At 41.1% G+C, this 20,222-nt stretch overlaps 1 protein-coding gene across 1 annotated transcript in view; it reads left to right on the top strand.

Moving 5' to 3' along the window:
* Positions 1–912: 912 nt before the first annotated feature.
* The window catches only part of tbc1d2 (TBC1 domain family, member 2), a 32,215-nt gene continuing 12,905 nt past the window's right edge, over positions 913–20,222 (top strand). The window contains exons 1-11 of the mRNA XM_069669605.1: positions 913–1,109; positions 1,511–1,764; positions 1,868–2,137; positions 2,491–2,610; positions 2,893–3,003; positions 3,096–3,268; positions 3,355–3,466; positions 3,651–3,851; positions 3,960–4,147; positions 4,340–4,460; positions 6,320–6,505. Coding sequence (XP_069525706.1) covers positions 1,001–1,109; positions 1,511–1,764; positions 1,868–2,137; positions 2,491–2,610; positions 2,893–3,003; positions 3,096–3,268; positions 3,355–3,466; positions 3,651–3,851; positions 3,960–4,147; positions 4,340–4,460; positions 6,320–6,505 — 1,845 coding nt within the window. The 5' untranslated portion in view covers positions 913–1,000. The remainder of the gene's footprint in view (positions 1,110–1,510; positions 1,765–1,867; positions 2,138–2,490; positions 2,611–2,892; positions 3,004–3,095; positions 3,269–3,354; positions 3,467–3,650; positions 3,852–3,959; positions 4,148–4,339; positions 4,461–6,319; positions 6,506–20,222) is intronic.

Raw genomic sequence — 20,222 nt, forward strand, 5'->3', positions numbered from 1 at the left:
ACATTCTGACTCATCAGTCCAGAGCACCTGCTGCCATTTCTCTGCAGCCCAGTTCCTATGTTTCTGTGCATCGTTGAGTGGCTTGGCCTTGTTTCCATGTCGGAGGCTTTTAGGCTGCAGCTCTTCCATGAAGACCACTTGTGGCCAGTCTTCTCCGGACAGTAGATGGGTGTACCTGGGTCCCACTGGTTTCTGCCAGTTCTGAGCTGATGGCTCTGCTGGACATCTTCCCATTTGGAAGGGAAATAAGCTCGATGTGTTTTTCACCTGCTGCACTAAGTTTCCTCGGCCGACCACTGCATCTACGATCCTCAACGTCGCCCGTTTCTTTGTGCTTCTTCCAAAGAGCTTGAACAGCACATCTTGAAACCCCAGTGTGCTTTGACATCTTTGTCTGGGAGAGACCTTGCTGATGCAGTATAACTACCTTGTGTCTTGTTGCTGTGCTTAGTCTTGCCATGGTGTCTGACCTGTGACATGAAACTTCCACAGCCTCACCTTGGTAGCAGAGTTTGCCTGTTCCTCAGCCAGTTTTAAGCCTCCTACACAGCTGTTTCTGTTTCACTTAATGACTGTGTTTCAACCTACATGTGACACTGATGATCATTAGCACCTGTCTGGTATCATTGGTTGATCATACACCTGACGATAATCCTATCGTCAGGATAAATTAAATTTTACTCATTAAAAACGCAACATCAGACTGAAGCTAATTGTTTCTGTGCTGTTTGGAATTGTTCTTGTTTTTAGTTTGAATTCTGTTTCCTGTTTTGACAGACGACTTCCTGCCAATGTTGAAGAGCCCGCTGGGTCTGGTGGGGGAGGAAGCAGCGAATATACCGTCACAACGAACGCCACTCACCAACATGTCAATCAAACACCCGCTCATCGAGATCCAGTCAGTGATGTCAATGAGTCGTTTCTGAAGAGACTACAAAGACTATGTTTCCCATGACCCCCGGCCTTCATGTCACTGCTGATTATATATTAAATATATATCATGTTGGTTTGTCTTTGTGTGCACAGAAACTCGGTCCACAGTCTGCGTAAGAGGTCGTCTCAGGAGTGGAGTCAGAGCGTGTTTCATGTAGAAACAAACAACAGTACAGGTGAGTCACTAAAGCTGTTGTTGATCTGTTGTCGCATGTGTACAAGTAGTTCAGTGTTAAATGTTTCTATTAGCTTTCATTGAAATTATTGTCTCAAGTCTGTTATTGTTTCTGTGCATTGAGAACACTGAAACCAGAGTCAAACTCAACAATCTGTCAGATCCTTCAGACACGCTCAGTGAAGTTTCTCTGTCTGTCCAGACTTGGATTTGTGAGTTGTGGACCTTGAACTGGGACTTGTTGACCTTGACATCGAACTTGTGATCTTGACTTGTTGACCTGGATGCTTGAAAATATTGACTGTTTGAAAGTTCATAGTCTCATTAAGATTTCAAGTGTTTCACACATGTATTTATGTTTATCATACATTAACATTTCTAACCCTTTGCTTCCTCTCTCAGCCCCTCCAGCCTCAAGGACTCACAGTGAGCCTCAGACTCCGCCCTCTCCACTTCCATTGGCTGAGCCGACAGGTCAGGTGACCTCTGTGGAGAGCAGGGAGTCTCCCTCTCTATTTGATAGCCAGAGAAGGAGGACGAAGACTCGCAGCTCTTCCTCCATGACGACCCTGCACAGAGACACGATGTCCTCTGAGCGGACGAGTCGCCTCCTGCAGGAGAAACAGATGCTGATGGAGGAGGTGAAAGCTCAGAAGGTGATCAGATCTCTCATTAATGGTTACAAAAATATGAATAAAAATTATAATAAAGACACTGATAAACACTTACAGCTCTGTGGGGTCTCTGTGTCCTGTTCAGGAGCTGGTCTGGATCCTGCACAAAGCCCTGGAGGCATCTCAGCTGGAGAAGCGCACCTGTGCAGAGTTTTTAGCAGCGACAGGTGAGCAGGAGCGTCTGGAGCTGCTGCGGCACCGTGAGCGTCAGACAGCTGACCTGCGAGGCCGGCTGGAGGAGGCCAGGGCGGAGGTGGAGTCAGCGAAGAGGAGTCAGGCTCAGAGCGAGGCTCAGGTGGTCGACCTTCAGGAGCACGTCAGGTTGCTGGAAGAGAAAAACAATGCCAAGCAGGAGGTGAGTCACACCTGAGGAGTGCAGGTGAATAAGATACCTGTGGAGCACAGGTAATCCCAGACACCAGAGGAAGTCACTGTGCTTGTTGAAGCTTTTCTGCTTTTGTCATTTATGGATTATTCTTAATGTTTGTTAATGTTTACACGGTTATATCAGACTAAAAGTCAGATCTGATCTCAGACCAGCTGATGACAGATTATTCCAGGTTTGAGGAAATAATCAGGTACCTTTCAGGTGTAGGAGTGCAGTGCAGACCGAGTCTGTCGAGTGTTTCTGTCTCAGACTTTAGATACTAAATGACAGATTTATTAGTTGATCACAGAGTGATGCTGGTCTCTGTGGTTTCTTGTCAGGTGATCATTAAGCTGTCTGATCAGCTGACCACCTGCATGTCAGACACACCTCGGCCCTCTGGATGCGGTTTGGACTCTCGGACCTTCAGACAGCTTCAGCAGCAGCTTGAGAACTTGAAGGTGAAACAGACGGACAGAAAACAAACATGAAGACTTGTTTATTGGTGTTTGTGTGACTGTTTCTGATTGAACATCAAACACGCGAAGGATCGACACAAACTGCTTTAAATCTGTGTTTGATCAGTTTGTCCAGCAGGGGGCGCTGACAGGCTGATTCTTATCAACAAACATGTTTATTCCTGTAAAAAGAACAAACACCAGATGATTTATTGTTTTAAATATCAGTGCAGATCCCACAGGTCCTGGATTAGGTGGTATACACTTGTAACTTTGTGTGTTTAGGACGATATGGAGGCGTATCAGACTCAGAACCGTTTCCTGAACTCTGAGATCCACCAGCTGACCAGACTGTGGAGGACCAGCTCGGAACAGGAGAAGAGTCTGATGGTGAAGGTGGGTCAGACTGGGAGCACTGAGACTGGTTCCATTGCTTTTCCATGTTTCCTCTGGTTAACCTGTGTATCCTGTGCTCTGATTGGCTGTAGTGTGCGTACCTGGAGGCAGGTAACTGTCAGATGGAGAGCCGATACCTGAACGTCCTGCGGCAGCTGCAGGAGGTCAAAGCTCTGGATCCAGTCCAGCAGACAGCCATCCAGAAGATGATTGAAGACGCTCTGAAGGGAGAGCTGAAGAGCGTAGTGAAGCTGAACGTGACCAGGTGAGCCAGGGGGACACACACCTGACAGGGGCACCTGGTACCTGAGTAACAGTAACACCCGGGCCACTGGTTGTGTCTGTCCTCAGAGACCTTGACGAGTACGGCTTCAAAATCATCCCCGACTACGAGGTAGAGGACATGAAACTGCTGGCAAAGATCCAGGCGCTGGAGATCCGCTCGCACAACCTGCTGCACCAGGTCTCAACCCCCCCCCCCCACCACACACACACACACACACACACACACACACATGCACACACACACACATTTAGACTCTGTTACATAGACCTGAGGGGTGGTATGTCCCACTTTCTCATCTCACAGGTAGGAGCAGTTTGTGTATTTAAATTCTTTTGAATTCTGTCTGGGATTTTTCCTGCAGGAGGGAGGAGAACACCCCCTGTTGGCTCGCTGGGCTCAGTACCTGGCTGGCAGGTCAGATGATGACCACATCCCCTCACCTGAGCTCAAAGGTCTTTTGCGAGGCGGCGTACCCCAGGAGTACAGACAGCGGGTGTGGCGTTGGTTGGTCCGAGCCAGAACCAGGACCGTCAGAGAACATCGCCCAGAGCGCTACCAACAGGTAGGCAGGAAGTACACACCTGGTCCACAACTGAGCCACACGATCCACACCTGTTACAAGCGTCTGTACTCCTCAGAACTCTCTAAGTAATTGATCTTATGTCTCCAGTTGTGTGAGAAGAGTCGGACGTCCCCTCATCCAGCCTGCAGACAGATCCAGCTGGACCTCCACCGCACCCTCACAACCAATCAGAACTTCTCCTCACCCTCAAGCCCCGCCCTCCAACAGCTCCGCCGCATTCTCTTGGCCTTCTCCTGGCAGAACCCTGCCATTGGCTACTGCCAGGGACTCAACAGGTGATCACACACACGTTAGTCTTTCTATATATGTGAGGACCCATGCTTATCTTATCCAAAGGCAGGACCCTGACCCTGAAACCACAAAGACCCAGTGTCCTCTCTTTGTCTCTGTCTATGGTAATAACCATGTGACGTGACATGTAATGTGATGTGTCATGGAACGTGTCTTGTGACGTGTGTGTCACTTAGGTTGGCAGCCATCGCTCTACTGGTCCTTCAGGATGAAGAGGACACCTTCTGGTGTCTGGTGGCTGTGGTGGAAACCATCATGCCTCAGGACTACTACACCAAGAACCTGGTGGCCTCTCAGGTCAGGAAGCACACTGACAAGAACCCAGACGCACGACTCAAAAGTACAGACAAGAAAACTCTTTCTTTGAGTAAAAAATAAACAAGACAAAGTGTTAACCGAAGGAAGATTAACTAGAACTCTCAAAGATAAACTGGCCTACAAAAAACCCTAAACAAAAGAACAAATTACAACCTGACTGACCTTTGGAAACACCTAACAAAATGAACAGGCACAGGACAAAGTGAGACACATGCTGTGTCCGAAACCGCATACTAACGTGCTGCCTACTACAGACTCAAACAGTATGTACTGCATACTGCCTACTCACCTGACTATTAGGATGCCGGTGGCATCATACTCAGAGCCGTCTCCTCCGTATCACGAGACTTAATCGTTTACGTATGTCCGCTCTGATCTCCGGTCCATCTCCGCCAGAGTAGAAGCTGAATAGCTGCAATGCATTTTGGGACGGTTGAGTACAACCAGTGAGCTCCCGTCTCATACTCAAACATCCGACCGATCTAGTTTACATCTGGGCATTTCTCGCATACACAAAATTGCATACTATGAGATGGGAACGAACGACATACTCACTTTAACGTCACGGTCAGTATGATAGTATGATAGTATGATAGTATGCGGTTTCGGACACATCGACAGACTATATATACACACACCAGGTAATGGGACACAGGTGGAAACAATGAGGGCGGGGACGACAATCACAAAGGCAGGAAACACATCAGGACAGAAAGTGAAGTTTTCTGAAACGAGAGGAGTGATATTACTACAAAATAAAACAGGACCGGAAACACAAAAGACAGGACTGAACTAAAAGGTGTGAACTTAACATAAATGACGAGACATGACACACACTCACCTGTTCACCTGTGGTTTCAGTCATGTGTGCAGATGAGAAGCAACAACGGGAACGTGATCATGAAATATTTGTCATAAAGTTCTATAATCAGACTTTCCTTAAGATATTTAGACACAGTTTACTCAATAGATGTATAATGAAGACATATGTGACATAATTAATGTGTATTAGTAACAGAACAATAACCGTTTATAAATGATATCAGTACAACGAGGTCATTAAAGTCGAACGCCAGAAGTGACAGCAGAGACGAGCAGGGAGCGTTCAGGTGATCATTCAGGTGATCTGAAGAGGTCCTGAAACATGAAGCTCATCATCCACTGGAGAGGGTGTCCTGATCAGTGTTATTGATCAGTGTCATTGATCAGTGTCATTGATCCATCAGTGTTATTGATCAGTGTCATTGATCAGTGTTATTGATCAGTGTCATTGATCCATCAGTGTCATTGATCCATCAGTGTTATTGATCAGTGTTATTGATCAGTGTCATTGATCCATCAGTGTTAATGATCCATCAGTGTTATTGATCAGTGTTATTGATCAGTGTCATTGATCCATCAGTGTCATTGATCAGTGTTATTGATCCATCAGTGTTATTGATCAGTGTTATTGATCAGTGTCATTGATCCATCAGTGTCATTGATCCATCAGTGTTATTGATCAGTGTTATTGATCCATCAGTGTCATTGATCCATCATTGTTATTGATCAGTGTTATTGATCCATCAGTGTTATTGATCAGTGTTATTGATCCATCAGTGTTATTGATCCATCAGTGTCATTGATCCATCAGTGTTATTGATCAGTGTTATTGATCCATCAGTGTTATTGATCAGTGTTATTGATCAGTGTCATTGATCCATCAGTGTCATTGATCCATCATTGTTTTTGATCAGTGTTATTGATCAGTGTTATTGATGCATCAGTGTTATTGATCAGTGTCATTGATCAGTGTCATTGATCCATCAGTGTTATTGATAGGTAGTTTGTGTGTTCAGGCAGACCAGCGCGTGCTGAAGGACTTCCTGGTGGAGAAGCTTCCCCGGCTGGCGGCTCATTTTGAGGATCACAGCATCGACGTGTCCCTGATCACCTTTAACTGGTTCCTGGTGGTTTTTGTGGAGAGCCTGCCCAGCGACATCCTGCTGCCACTGTGGGATGCCTTCCTGTACGAGGGAACCAAGGTACCAAAGACAGCAACACTCCAACACATGAACACACACAGGGCAAAACACACATTACCTCCACTTTGTCCTCACTTTGAATTAATGTCCTCACTTAGACTTAATGTCCTCACTAAGACTTAACGTCCTCGCTTAGACTTAATGTCCTCACTTTGAATTAACGTCCTCACTTAGACTTAATGTCCTCGCTTAGAATTAATGTCCTCACTTTGAATTAATGTCCTCACTTTGAATTAATGTCCTCACTTTGAATTAATGTCCTCACTTAGAATTAATGTCCTCACTTTGAATTAATGTCCTCACTTTGAATTAACGTCCTCACTTAGACTTAACGTCCTCGCTTAGAATTAATGTCCTCACTTTGAATTAACGTCCTCACTTAGACTTAATGTCCTCGCTTAGGCTTAACGTCCTCGCTTAGACTTAATGTCCTCACTAAGACTTAACGTCCTCGCTTAGACTTAACGTCCTCGCTTAGACTTAATGTCCTCACTAAGACTTAACGTCCTCGCTTAGACTTAATGTCCTCACTTTGAATTAACGTCCTCACTTAGACTTAATGTCCTCGCTTAGAATTAATGTCCTCACTTTGAATTAATGTCCTCACTTAGACTTAACGTCCTCGCTTAGGCTTAACGTCCTCGCTTAGACTTAATGTCCTCACTAAGACTTAACGTCCTCGCTTAGACTTAACGTCCTCGCTTAGACTTAATGTCCTCACTAAGACTTAACGTCCTCGCTTAGACTTAATGTCCTCACTTTGAATTAACGTCCTCACTTAGACTTAATGTCCTCGCTTAGAATTAATGTCCTCACTTTGAATTAATGTCCTCACTTTGAATTAATGTCCTCACTTAGACTTAACGTCCTCGCTTAGACTTAATGTCCTCACTTTGAATTAACGTCCTCACTTAGACTTAATGTCCTCGCTTAGAATTAATGTCCTCACTTTGAATTAATGTCCTCACTTAGACTTAACGTCCTCGCTTAGACTTAATGTCCTCACTTTGAATTAACGTCCTCACTTAGACTTAACGTCCTCACTTTTTATTAACGCCCTCACTTTGAATTAATGTCCTCACTTTGTATTAACGTCCTCACTTAGACTTAACGTCCTCACTTTGTATTAACGTCCTCACTTAGACTTAACGTCCTCACTTTGTATTAATGCCCTCACTTTGTATTAATGTCCTCACTTTGTATTAACGTCCTCACTTAGACTTAATGTCCTCGCTTAGGCTTAACGTCCTCGCTTAGACTTAATGTCCTCACTAAGACTTAACGTCCTCGCTTAGACTTAACGTCCTCGCTTAGACTTAATGTCCTCACTAAGACTTAACGTCCTCGCTTAGACTTAATGTCCTCACTTTGAATTAACGTCCTCACTTAGACTTAATGTCCTCGCTTAGAATTAATGTCCTCACTTTGAATTAATGTCCTCACTTAGACTTAACGTCCTCGCTTAGGCTTAACGTCCTCGCTTAGACTTAATGTCCTCACTAAGACTTAACGTCCTCGCTTAGACTTAACGTCCTCGCTTAGACTTAATGTCCTCACTAAGACTTAACGTCCTCGCTTAGACTTAATGTCCTCACTTTGAATTAACGTCCTCACTTAGACTTAATGTCCTCGCTTAGAATTAATGTCCTCACTTTGAATTAATGTCCTCACTTAGACTTAACGTCCTCGCTTAGACTTAATGTCCTCACTTTGAATTAACGTCCTCACTTAGACTTAATGTCCTCGCTTAGAATTAATGTCCTCACTTTGAATTAATGTCCTCACTTAGACTTAACGTCCTCGCTTAGACTTAATGTCCTCACTTTGAATTAACGTCCTCACTTAGACTTAACGTCCTCACTTTTTATTAACGCCCTCACTTTGAATTAATGTCCTCACTTTGTATTAACGTCCTCACTTAGACTTAACGTCCTCACTTTGTATTAACGTCCTCACTTAGACTTAACGTCCTCACTTTGTATTAATGCCCTCACTTTGTATTAATGTCCTCACTTTGAATTAACGTCCTCACTTTGAATTAATGCCCTCACTTTGAATTAATGTCCTCACTTAGACTTAACGTCCTCGCTTAGACTTAATGTCCTCACTTTGAATTAACGTCCTCACTTAGACTTAACGTCCTCACTTTTTATTAACGCCCTCACTTTGAATTAATGTCCTCACTTTGTATTAACGTCCTCACTTAGACTTAACGTCCTCACTTTGTATTAACGTCCTCACTTAGACTTAACGTCCTCACTTTGTATTAATGCCCTCACTTTGTATTAACGTCCTCACTTTGAATTAACGTCCTCACTTTGAATTAATGCCCTCACTTTGTATTAATGTCCTCACTTTGTATTAACGTCCTCACTTAGACTTAACGTCCTCACTTTGTATTAATGCCCTCACTTTGAATTAATGTCCCCACTTTGTATTAACGTCCTCACTTTGTATTAACGTCCTCACTTTGAATTAACGTCCTCACTTTGTATTAATGCCCTCACTTTGAATTAATGTCCCCACTTTGTATTAACGTCCTCACTTTGTATTAACGTCCTCACTTTGTATTAACGTCCTCACTTAGACTTAACGTCCTCACTTTGTATTAACGTCCTCACTTTGAATTAATCTCCCCACTTTGTATTAACGTCCTCACTTTGTATTAACGTCCTCACTTTGAATTAATGTCCCCACTTTGTATTAACGTCCTCACTTTGTATTAACGTCCTCACTTTGAATTAATGTCCCCACTTTGTATTAACGTCCTCACTTTGTATTAATGTTCTCACTTTGTATTAACGTCCTCACTTAGACTTAACGTTCTCACTTTAATTAATGTCCTCACTTTGAATTAATGTCCTCACTTTGTATTAACGTCCTCATTTAGACTTAACGTCCTCACTTTGTATTAATGTCCTCACTTTGTATTAACATCCTCACTTAGACTTAACGTCCTCACTTAGACTTAACGTCCTCACTTTGAATTGACGTCCTCATTTAGACTTAACGTCCTCACTTTGTATTAACGCCCTCACTTAGACTTAACGTTCTCACTTTAATTAATGTCCTCACTTTGAATTAATGTCCTCACTTTGTATTAACGTCCTCACTTAGACTTAACGTCCTCACTTTGTATTAATGTCCCCACTTTGTATTAACGTCCTCACTTTGTATTAACGTCCTCACTTAGACTTAACGTCCTCGCTTAGAATTAATGTCCTCACTTTGAATTAACGTCCTCACTTAGACTTAATGTCCTCGCTTAGGCTTAACGTCCTCGCTTAGACTTAATGTCCTCACTAAGACTTAACGTCCTCGCTTAGACTTAACGTCCTCGCTTAGACTTAATGTCCTCACTAAGACTTAACGTCCTCGCTTAGACTTAATGTCCTCACTTTGAATTAACGTCCTCACTTAGACTTAATGTCCTCGCTAAGAATTAATGTCCTCACTTTGAATTAATGTCCTCACTTTGAATTAATGTCCTCACTTTGAATTAATGTCCTCACTTAGACTTAACGTCCTCGCTTAGGCTTAACGTCCTCGCTTAGACTTAATGTCCTCACTTAGACTTAACGTCCTCGCTTAGACTTAATGTCCTCACTTTGAATTAACGTCCTCACTTAGACTTAATGTCCTCGCTTAGAATTAATGTCCTCACTTTGAATTAATGTCCTCACTTAGACTTAACGTCCTCGCTTAGACTTAATGTCCTCACTTTGAATTAACGTCCTCACTTAGACTTAACGTCCTCACTTTTTATTAACGCCCTCACTTTGAATTAATGTCCTCACTTTGTATTAACGTCCTCACTTAGACTTAACGTCCTCACTTTGTATTAACGTCCTCACTTAGACTTAACGTCCTCCCTTTGTATTAATGCCCTCACTTTGTATTAATGTCCTCACTTTGTATTAACGTCCTCACTTAGACTTAACGTCCTCACTTTGTATTAATGCCCTCACTTTGAATTAATGTCCCCACTTTGTATTAACGTCCTCACTTTGTATTAACGTCCTCACTTTGAATTAACGTCCTCACTTTGAATTAATGCCCTCACTTTGTATTAATGTCCTCACTTTGTATTAACGTCCTCACTTAGACTTAACGTCCTCACTTTGTATTAATGCCCTCACTTTGAATTAATGTCCCCACTTTGTATTAACGTCCTCACTTTGTATTAACGTCCTCACTTTGAATTAACGTCCTCACTTTGTATTAATGCCCTCACTTTGAATTAATGTCCCCACTTTGTATTAACGTCCTCACTTTGTATTAACGTCCTCACTTTGTATTAACGTCCTCACTTAGACTTAACGTCCTCACTTTGTATTAACGTCCTCACTTTGAATTAATCTCCCCACTTTGTATTAACGTCCTCACTTTGTATTAACGTCCTCACTTTGAATTAATGTCCCCACTTTGTATTAACGTCCTCACTTTGTATTAATGTCCTCACTTTGTATTAACGTCCTCACTTAGACTTAACGTTCTCACTTTAATTAATGTCCTCACTTTGAATTAATGTCCTCACTTTGTATTAACGTCCTCACTTAGACTTAACGTCCTCACTTTGTATTAATGTCCTCACTTTGTATTAACATCCTCACTTAGACTTAACGTCCTCACTTAGACTTAACGTCCTCACTTTGAATTGACGTCCTCATTTAGACTTAACGTCCTCACTTTGTATTAACGCCCTCACTTAGACTTAACGTTCTCACTTTAATTAATGTCCTCACTTTGAATTAATGTCCTCACTTTGTATTAACGTCCTCACTTAGACTTAACGTCCTCACTTTGTATTAATGTCCCCACTTTGTATTAACGTCCTCACTTTGTATTAACGTCCTCACTTAGACTTAACGTCCTCACTTTGAATTAATGTCCCTACTTTGTATTAACGTCCTCACTTAGACTTAACGTCCTTAATAGGTATTAACGTCCTCACTTAGACTTAACGTCCTCACTTTGAATTAATGCCCTCACTCTGAATTAATGTCCTCACTTCGTATTAATGTCCCCACTTTGTATTAACGTCCTCACTTTGTATTAACGTCCTCACTTTGTATTAACGTCCTCACTTTGACTTAACGTCCCCACTTTGTATTAACGTCCTCACTTAGACTTAACGTCCCCACTTTGTATTAACGTCCTCACTTAGACTTAACATCCTCACTTTGTATTAATGTCCTCACTTTGTATTAACGTCCTCACTTAGACTTAACATCCTCACTTTGTATTAATGTCCTCACTTTGTATTAACATCCTCACTTAGACTTAACGTCCTCGCTTAGACTTAACTTCCTCACTTTGAATTAATGTCCCCACTTTGTATTGACGTCCTCACTTAGACTTAACGTCCTCACTTAGACTTAACGTCCTCACTTTGTATTAACGCCCTCACTTTGAATTAATGTCCCCACTTTGTATTAACGTCCTCACTTAGACTTAACGTCCTCACTTTGAATTAATGTCCCTACTGTGTATTAACGTTCTCACTTAGACTTAACGTCCTCATTTTGAATTAATGTCCTCACTTTGTATTAATGTCCTCACTTAGACTTAATGTCCTCACTTTGTATTAATGTCCTCACTTAGACTTAACGTCCTCACCTTGAATTAATGTCCCCACTTTGTATAAACGTCCTCACTTAGACTTAACGTCCTCACTTTGTATTAACGTCCTCATTTAGACTTAACGTCCTCACTTTGTATTAATGCCATCACTCTGAATTAATGTCCCCACTTTGTATTAACGTTCTCACTTAGACTTAACGTCCTCACTTTGTATTAACGTCCTCACTTAGACTTAACGTCCTCACTTTGTATTAACGTCCTCACTTAGACTTAACGTCCTCACTTAGACTTAACGTCCTCACTTTGTTTTAACGTCCACACTTAGACTTAACGTCCTCACTTTGTATTAACGCCCTCACTTTGAATTAATGTCCCCACTTTGTATTAACGTCCTCACTTAGACTTAACGTCCTCACTTTGAATTAATGTCCCCACTTTGTATTAACGTTCTCACTTAGACTTAACATCCTCACTTTGTATTAACGTCCTCACTTAGACTTAACGTCCTCACTTTGTATTAATGTCCTCACTTAGACTTAACGTCCTCACCTTGAATTAATGTCCCCACTTTGTATTAACGTCCTCACTTAGACTTAACGTCCTCACTTTGTATTAACGTCCTCATTTAGACTTAACGTCCTCACTTTGTATTAATGCCCTCACTCTGAATTAATGTCCTCACTTTGTATTAACGTCCTCACTTTGTATTAACGTCCTCACTTTGAATTAATGTCCCCACTTTGTATTAACGTCCTCACTTAGAATTAACGTCCTCACTTTGTATTAACGTCCTCACTTAGACTTAACGTCCTCACTTTGAATTAATGTCCCCACTTTGTATTAACGTCCTCACTTAGACTTAACGTCCCCACTTTGTATTAACGTCCTCACTTAGACTTAACGTCCCCACATTGTATTAACGTCCTCACTTAGACTTAACGTCCCCACTTTGAATTAATGTCCCCACTTTGTATTAACGTCCTCACTTAGACTTAACGTCCTCACTTTGAATTAATGTCCCCACTTTGTATTAACGTTCTCACTTAGACTTAACGTCCTCACTTTGTATTAACGTCCTCACTTAGACTTAACGTCCTCGCTTAGACTTAACTTCCTCACTTTGAATTAATGTCCCCACTTTGTATTAACGTTCTCACTTAGACTTAACATCCTCACTTTGTATTAACGTCCTCACTTAGACTTAACGTCCTCACTTTGTATTAACGTCCTCACTTAGACTTAACGTCCTCACCTTGAATTAATGTCCCCACTTTGTTTTAACGTCCTCACTTAGACTTAACGTCCTCACTTTGTATTAACGTCCTCATTTAGACTTAACGTCCTCACTTTGTATTAATGCCCTCACTCTGAATTAATGTCCTCACTTTGTATTAACGTCCTCACTTAGACTTAACGTCCTCACTTTGAATTAATGTCCCCACTTTGTATTAACGTCCTCACTTAGAATTAACGTCCTCACTTTGTATTAACGTCCTCACTTAGACTTAACGTCCTCACTTTGAATTAATGTCCCCACTTTTTATTAACGTCCTCATTTAGACTTAACGTCCTCACTTTGTATTAACGTCCTCACTTTGACTTAACGTCCTCATTTAGACTTAACGTCCTCACTTTGAATTAATGTCTTCACTTTGTATTAAAGTCCTCACTTAGACTTAAGGTCCTCACTTTGTATTAATGTCCCCACTTTGTATTAACGTCCTCACTTTGACATAACGTCCTCACTTTGTATTAACGTCCTCACTTTGACTTAACGTCCTCATTTAGACTTAACGTCCTCACTTTGTATTAACGTCCTCACTTTGAATTAACGTCCTCACTTTGAATTTATGTCCCCACTTTGTATTAACGTCCTCACTTTGTATTAACGTCCTCACTTAGACTTAATGTCCTCACTTTGTATTAATGCCCTCACTTAGACTTAACGTCCTCGCTTAGACTTAACTTCCTCTCTTTGAATTAATGTCCCCACTTTGTATTAACGTCCTCACTTAGACTTAACGTCCTCACTTTGTTTTAACGTCCTCACTTAGACTTAACGTCCTCACTTTGTATTAACGTCCTCACTTTGAATTAATGTCCCCACTTTGTATTAACGTCCTCACTTAGACTTAACGTCCTCACTTTGAATTAACGTCCTCATTTAGACTTAACGTCCTCACTTTGAATTAACGTCCTCACGTAGACTTAACGTCCTCGCTTAGACTTAACGTCCTCACTTTGTATTAACGTCCTCACTTTGTATTAACGTCCTCACTTTGAATTAATGTCCCCACTTTGTATTAACGTCCTCACTTAGAATTAACGTCCTCACTTTGTATTAACGTCCTCACTTAGACTTAACGTCCTCACTTTGAATTAACGTCCTCATTTAGACTTAACGTCCTCACTTTGAATTAACGTCCTCACGTAGACTTAACGTCCTCGCTTAGACTTAACGTCCTCACTTTGAATTCATGTCCCCACTTTGTATTAACGTCCTCACTTAGACTTAACGTCCTCACTTTGTTTTAACGTCCTCACTTAGACTTAACGTCCTCACTTTGTATTAACGCCCTCACTTTGAATTAATGTCCCCACTTTGTATTAACGTCCTCACTTAGACTTAACGTCCTCACTTTGAATTAATGTCCCCACTTTGTATTAACGTTCTCACTTAGACTTAACATCCTCACTTTGTATTAACGTCCTCACTTAGACTTAACGTCCTCACTTTGTATTAATGTCCTCACTTAGACTTAACGTCCTCACCTTGAATTAATGTCCCCACTTTGTATTAACGTCCTCACTTAGACTTAACGTCCTCACTTTGTATTAACGTCCTCATTTAGACTTAACGTCCTCACTTTGTATTAATGCCCTCACTCTGAATTAATGTCCTCACTTTGTATTAACGTCCTCACTTTGTATTAACGTCCTCACTTTGAATTAATGTCCCCACTTTGTATTAACGTCCTCACTTAGAATTAACGTCCTCACTTTGTATTAACGTCCTCACTTAGACTTAACGTCCTCACTTTGAATTAATGTCCCCACTTTGTATTAACGTCCTCACTTAGACTTAACGTCCCCACTTTGTATTAACGTCCTCACTTAGACTTAACGTCCCCACTTTGTATTAACGTCCTCATTTAGACTTAACGTCCTCACTTTGAATTAATGTCCCCACTTTGTATTAACGTCCTCACTTAGACTTAACGTCCTCACTTTGTATTAACGTCCTCACTTAGACTTCACGTCCCCACTTTGTATTAACGTCCTCACTTAGACTTAACGTCCCCACTTTGTATTAACGTCCTCACTTAGACTTAACGTCCTCACTTAGACTTAAAGTCCTCACTTTGAATTAATGTCCCCACTTTGTATTAACGTCCTCACTTAGACTTAACGTCCCCACTTTGTATTAACGTCCTCACTTAGACTTAACGTCCTCACTTTGAATTAATGTCCCCACTTCGTATTAACGTTCTCACTTAGACTTAACGTCCTCACTTTGTATTAACGTCCTCACTTAGACTTAACGTCCTCACTTTGTATTACCGTCCTCACTTAGACTTAACGTCCTCACTTTGTATTAATGTCCTCACTTCGTATTAACGTCCTCACTTAGACTTAACGTCCTCACCTTGAATTAATGTCCCCACTTTGTATTAACGTCCTCACTTAGACTTAACGTCCTCACTTTGTATTAACGTCCTCACTTAGACTTAACGTCCTCACTTTGCATTAACGCCCTCACTCTGAATTAATGTCCTCACTTTGTATTAACGTCTTCACTTAGACTTAACGTCCTCACTTTGAATTAATGTCCCCACTTTGTATTAACGTCCTCACTTAGACTTAACATCCTCACTTTGTATTAACGTCCTCACTTAGACTTAACGTCCTCACTTTGTATTAACGTCCTCACTTAGACTTAATGTCTTCGCTTAGACTTAACTTCCTCACTTTGAATTAATGTCCCCACTTTGTATTAACGTCCTCACTTAGACTTAACGTCCTCACTTAGACTTAACGTCCCCACTTTGTATTAACGTCCTCACTTAGACTTAACGTCCTCGCTTAGACTTAACTTCCTCACTTTGAATTAATGTCCCCACTTTGTATTAACGTCCTCACTTAGACTTAACGTCCTCACTTTGAATTAATGTCCCCACTTTGTATTAACGTCCTCACTTAGACTTAACGTCCCCACTTTGTATTAACGTCCTCACTTAGACTTAACGTCCTCGCTTAGACTTAACTTCCTCACTTTGAATTAATGTCCCCACTTTGTATTAACGTCCTCACTTAGACTTAACGTCCTCACTTTGAATTAATGTCCCCACTTTGTATTAACGTTCTCACTTAGACTTAACGTCCTCACTTTGTATTAACGTCCTCACTTAGACTTAACGTCCTCGCTTAGACTTAACGTCCTCACTTTGAATTAATGTCCCCACTTTGTATTAACGTTCTCACTTAGACTTAACATCCTCACTTTGTATTAACGTCCTCACTTAGACTTAACGTCCTCACTTTGTATTAACGTCCTCACTTAGACTTAATGTCTTCGCTTAGACTTAACTTCCTCACTTTGAATTAATGTCCCCACTTTGTATTAACGTCCTCACTTAGACTTAACGTCCTCACTTAGACTTAACGTCCCCACTTTGTATTAACGTCCTCACTTAGACTTAACGTCCTCGCTTAGACTTAACTTCCTCACTTTGAATTAATGTCCCCACTTTGTATTAACGTCCTCACTTAGACTTAACGTCCTCACTTTGAATTAATGTCCCCACTTTGTATTAACGTCCTCACTTAGACTTAACGTCCCCACTTTGTATTAACGTCCTCACTTAGACTTAACGTCCTCGCTTAGACTTAACTTCCTCACTTTGAATTAATGTCCCCACTTTGTATTAACGTCCTCACTTAGACTTAACGTCCTCACTTTGAATTAATGTCCCCACTTTGTATTAACGTTCTCACTTAGACTTAACGTCCTCACTTTGTATTAACGTCCTCACTTAGACTTAACGTCCTCGCTTAGACTTAACTTCCTCACTTTGAATTAATGTCCCCACTTTGTATTAACGTTCTCACTTAGACTTAACATCCTCACTTTGTATTAACGTCCTCACTTAGACTTAACGTCCTCACTTTGTATTAACGTCCTCACTTAGACTTAACGTCCTCGCTTAGACTTAACTTCCTCACTTTGAATTAATGTCCCCACTTTGTATTAACGTCCTCACTTAGACTTAACGTCCTCACTTTGAATTAATGTCCCCACTTTGTATTAACGTTCTCACTTAGACTTAACGTCCTCACTTTGTATTAACGTCCTCACTTAGACTAAACGTCCTCGCTTAGACTTAACTTCCTCACTTTGAATTAATGTCCCCACTTTGTATTAACGTTCTCACTTAGACTTAACATCCTCACTTTGTATTAACGTCCTCACTTAGACTTAACGTCCTCACTTTGTATTAACGTCCTCACTTAGACTTAACGTCCTCACCTTGAATTAATGTCCCCACTTTGTTTTAACGTCCTCACTTAGACTTAACGTCCTCACTTTGTATTAACGTCCTCATTTAGACTTAACGTCCTCACTTTGTATTAATGCCCTCACTCTGAATTAATGTCCTCACTTTGTATTAACGTCCTCACTTAGACTTAACGTCCTCACTTTGAATTAATGTCCCCACTTTGTATTAACGTCCTCACTTTGTATTAACGTCCTCACTTTGTATTAACGTCCTCACTTAGACTTAACGTCCTCACTTTGAATTAATGTCCCCACTTTGTATTAACGTCCTCATTTAGACTTAACGTCCTCACTTTGTATTAACGTCCTCACTTTGACTTAACGTCCTCATTTAGACTTAACGTCCTCACTTTGAATTAATGTCTTCACTTTGTATTAAAGTCCTCACTTAGACTTAAGGTCCTCACTTTGTATTAATGTCCCCACTTTGTATTAACGTCCTCACTTTGACATAACGTCCTCACTTTGTATTAACGTCCTCACTTTGACTTAACGTCCTCATTTAGACTTAACGTCCTCACTTTGTATTAACGTCCTCACTTTGAATTAACGTCCTCACTTTGAATTTATGTCCCCACTTTGTATTAACGTCCTCACTTTGTATTAACGTCCTCACTTAGACTTAATGTCCTCACTTTGTATTAATGCCCTCACTTAGACTTAACGTCCTCGCTTAGACTTAACTTCCTCACTTTGAATTAATGTCCCCACTTTGTATTAACGTCCTCACTTAGACTTAACGTCCTCACTTTGTTTTAACGTCCTCACTTAGACTTAACGTCCTCACTTTGTATTAACGTCCTCACTTTGAATTAATGTCCCCACTTTGTATTAACGTCCTCACTTAGACTTAACGTCCTCATTTTGAATTAACGTCCTCATTTAGACTTAACGTCCTCACTTTGAATTAACGTCCTCACGTAGACTTAACGTCCTCGCTTAGACTTAACGTCCTCACTTTGTATTAACGTCCTCACTTTGTATTAACGTCCTCACTTTGAATTAATGTCCCCACTTTGTATTAACGTCCTCACTTAGAATTAACGTCCTCACTTTGTATTAACGTCCTCACTTAGACTTAACGTCCTCACTTTGAATTAACGTCCTCATTTAGACTTAACGTCCTCACTTTGAATTAACGTCCTCACGTAGACTTAACGTCCTCGCTTAGACTTAACGTCCTCACTTTGAATTCATGTCCCCACTTTGTATTAACGTCCTCACTTAGACTTAACGTCCTCACTTTGTTTTAACGTCCTCACTTAGACTTAACGTCCTCACTTTGTATTAACGCCCTCACTTTGAATTAATGTCCCCACTTTGTATTAACGTCCTCACTTAGACTTAACGTCCTCACTTTGAATTAATGTCCCCACTTTGTATTAACGTTCTCACTTAGACTTAACATCCTCACTTTGTATTAACGTCCTCACTTAGACTTAACGTCCTCACTTTGTATTAATGTCCTCACTTAGACTTAACGTCCTCACCTTGAATTAATGTCCCCACTTTGTATTAACGTCCTCACTTAGACTTAACGTCCTCACTTTGTATTAACGTCCTCATTTAGACTTAACGTCCTCACTTTGTATTAATGCCCTCACTCTGAATTAATGTCCTCACTTTGTATTAACGTCCTCACTTTGTATTAACGTCCTCACTTTGAATTAATGTCCCCACTTTGTATTAACGTCCTCACTTAGAATTAACGTCCTCACTTTGTATTAACGTCCTCACTTAGACTTAACGTCCTCACTTTGAATTAATGTCCCCACTTTGTATTAACGTCCTCACTTAGACTTAACGTCCCCACTTTGTATTAACGTCCTCACTTAGACTTAACGTCCCCACTTTGTATTAACGTCCTCATTTAGACTTAACGTCCTCACTTTGAATTAATGTCCCCACTTTGTATTAACGTCCTCACTTAGACTTAACGTCCTCACTTTGTATTAACGTCCTCACTTAGACTTCACGTCCCCACTTTGTATTAACGTCCTCACTTAGACTTAACGTCCCCACTTTGTATTAACGTCCTCACTTAGACTTAACGTCCTCACTTAGACTTAACGTCCTCACTTTGAATTAATGTCCCCACTTTGTATTAACGTCCTCACTTAGACTTAACGTCCCCACTTTGTATTAACGTCCTCACTTAGACTTAACGTCCTCACTTTGAATTAATGTCCCCACTTTGTATTAACGTTCTCACTTAGACTTAACGTCCTCACTTTGTATTAACGTCCTCACTTAGACTTAACGTCCTCACTTTGTATTACCGTCCTCACTTAGACTTAACGTCCTCACTTTGTATTAATGTCCTCACTTCGTATTAACGTCCTCACTTAGACTTAACGTCCTCACCTTGAATTAATGTCCCCACTTTGTATTAACGTCCTCACTTAGACTTAACGTCCTCACTTTGTATTAACGTCCTCACTTAGACTTAACGTCCTCACTTTGTATTAACGCCCTCACTCTGAATTAATGTCCTCACTTTGTATTAACGTCTTCACTTAGACTTAACGTCCTCACTTTGAATTAATGTCCCCACTTTGTATTAACGTCCTCACTTAG

Source organism: Semicossyphus pulcher, unplaced genomic scaffold (assembly GCF_022749685.1).
Source record: "Semicossyphus pulcher isolate SPU_LCO1_2020_fin unplaced genomic scaffold, fSemPul1.0.p SCAF_2, whole genome shotgun sequence".
NCBI lineage: Eukaryota > Metazoa > Chordata > Actinopteri > Labriformes > Labridae > Semicossyphus > Semicossyphus pulcher.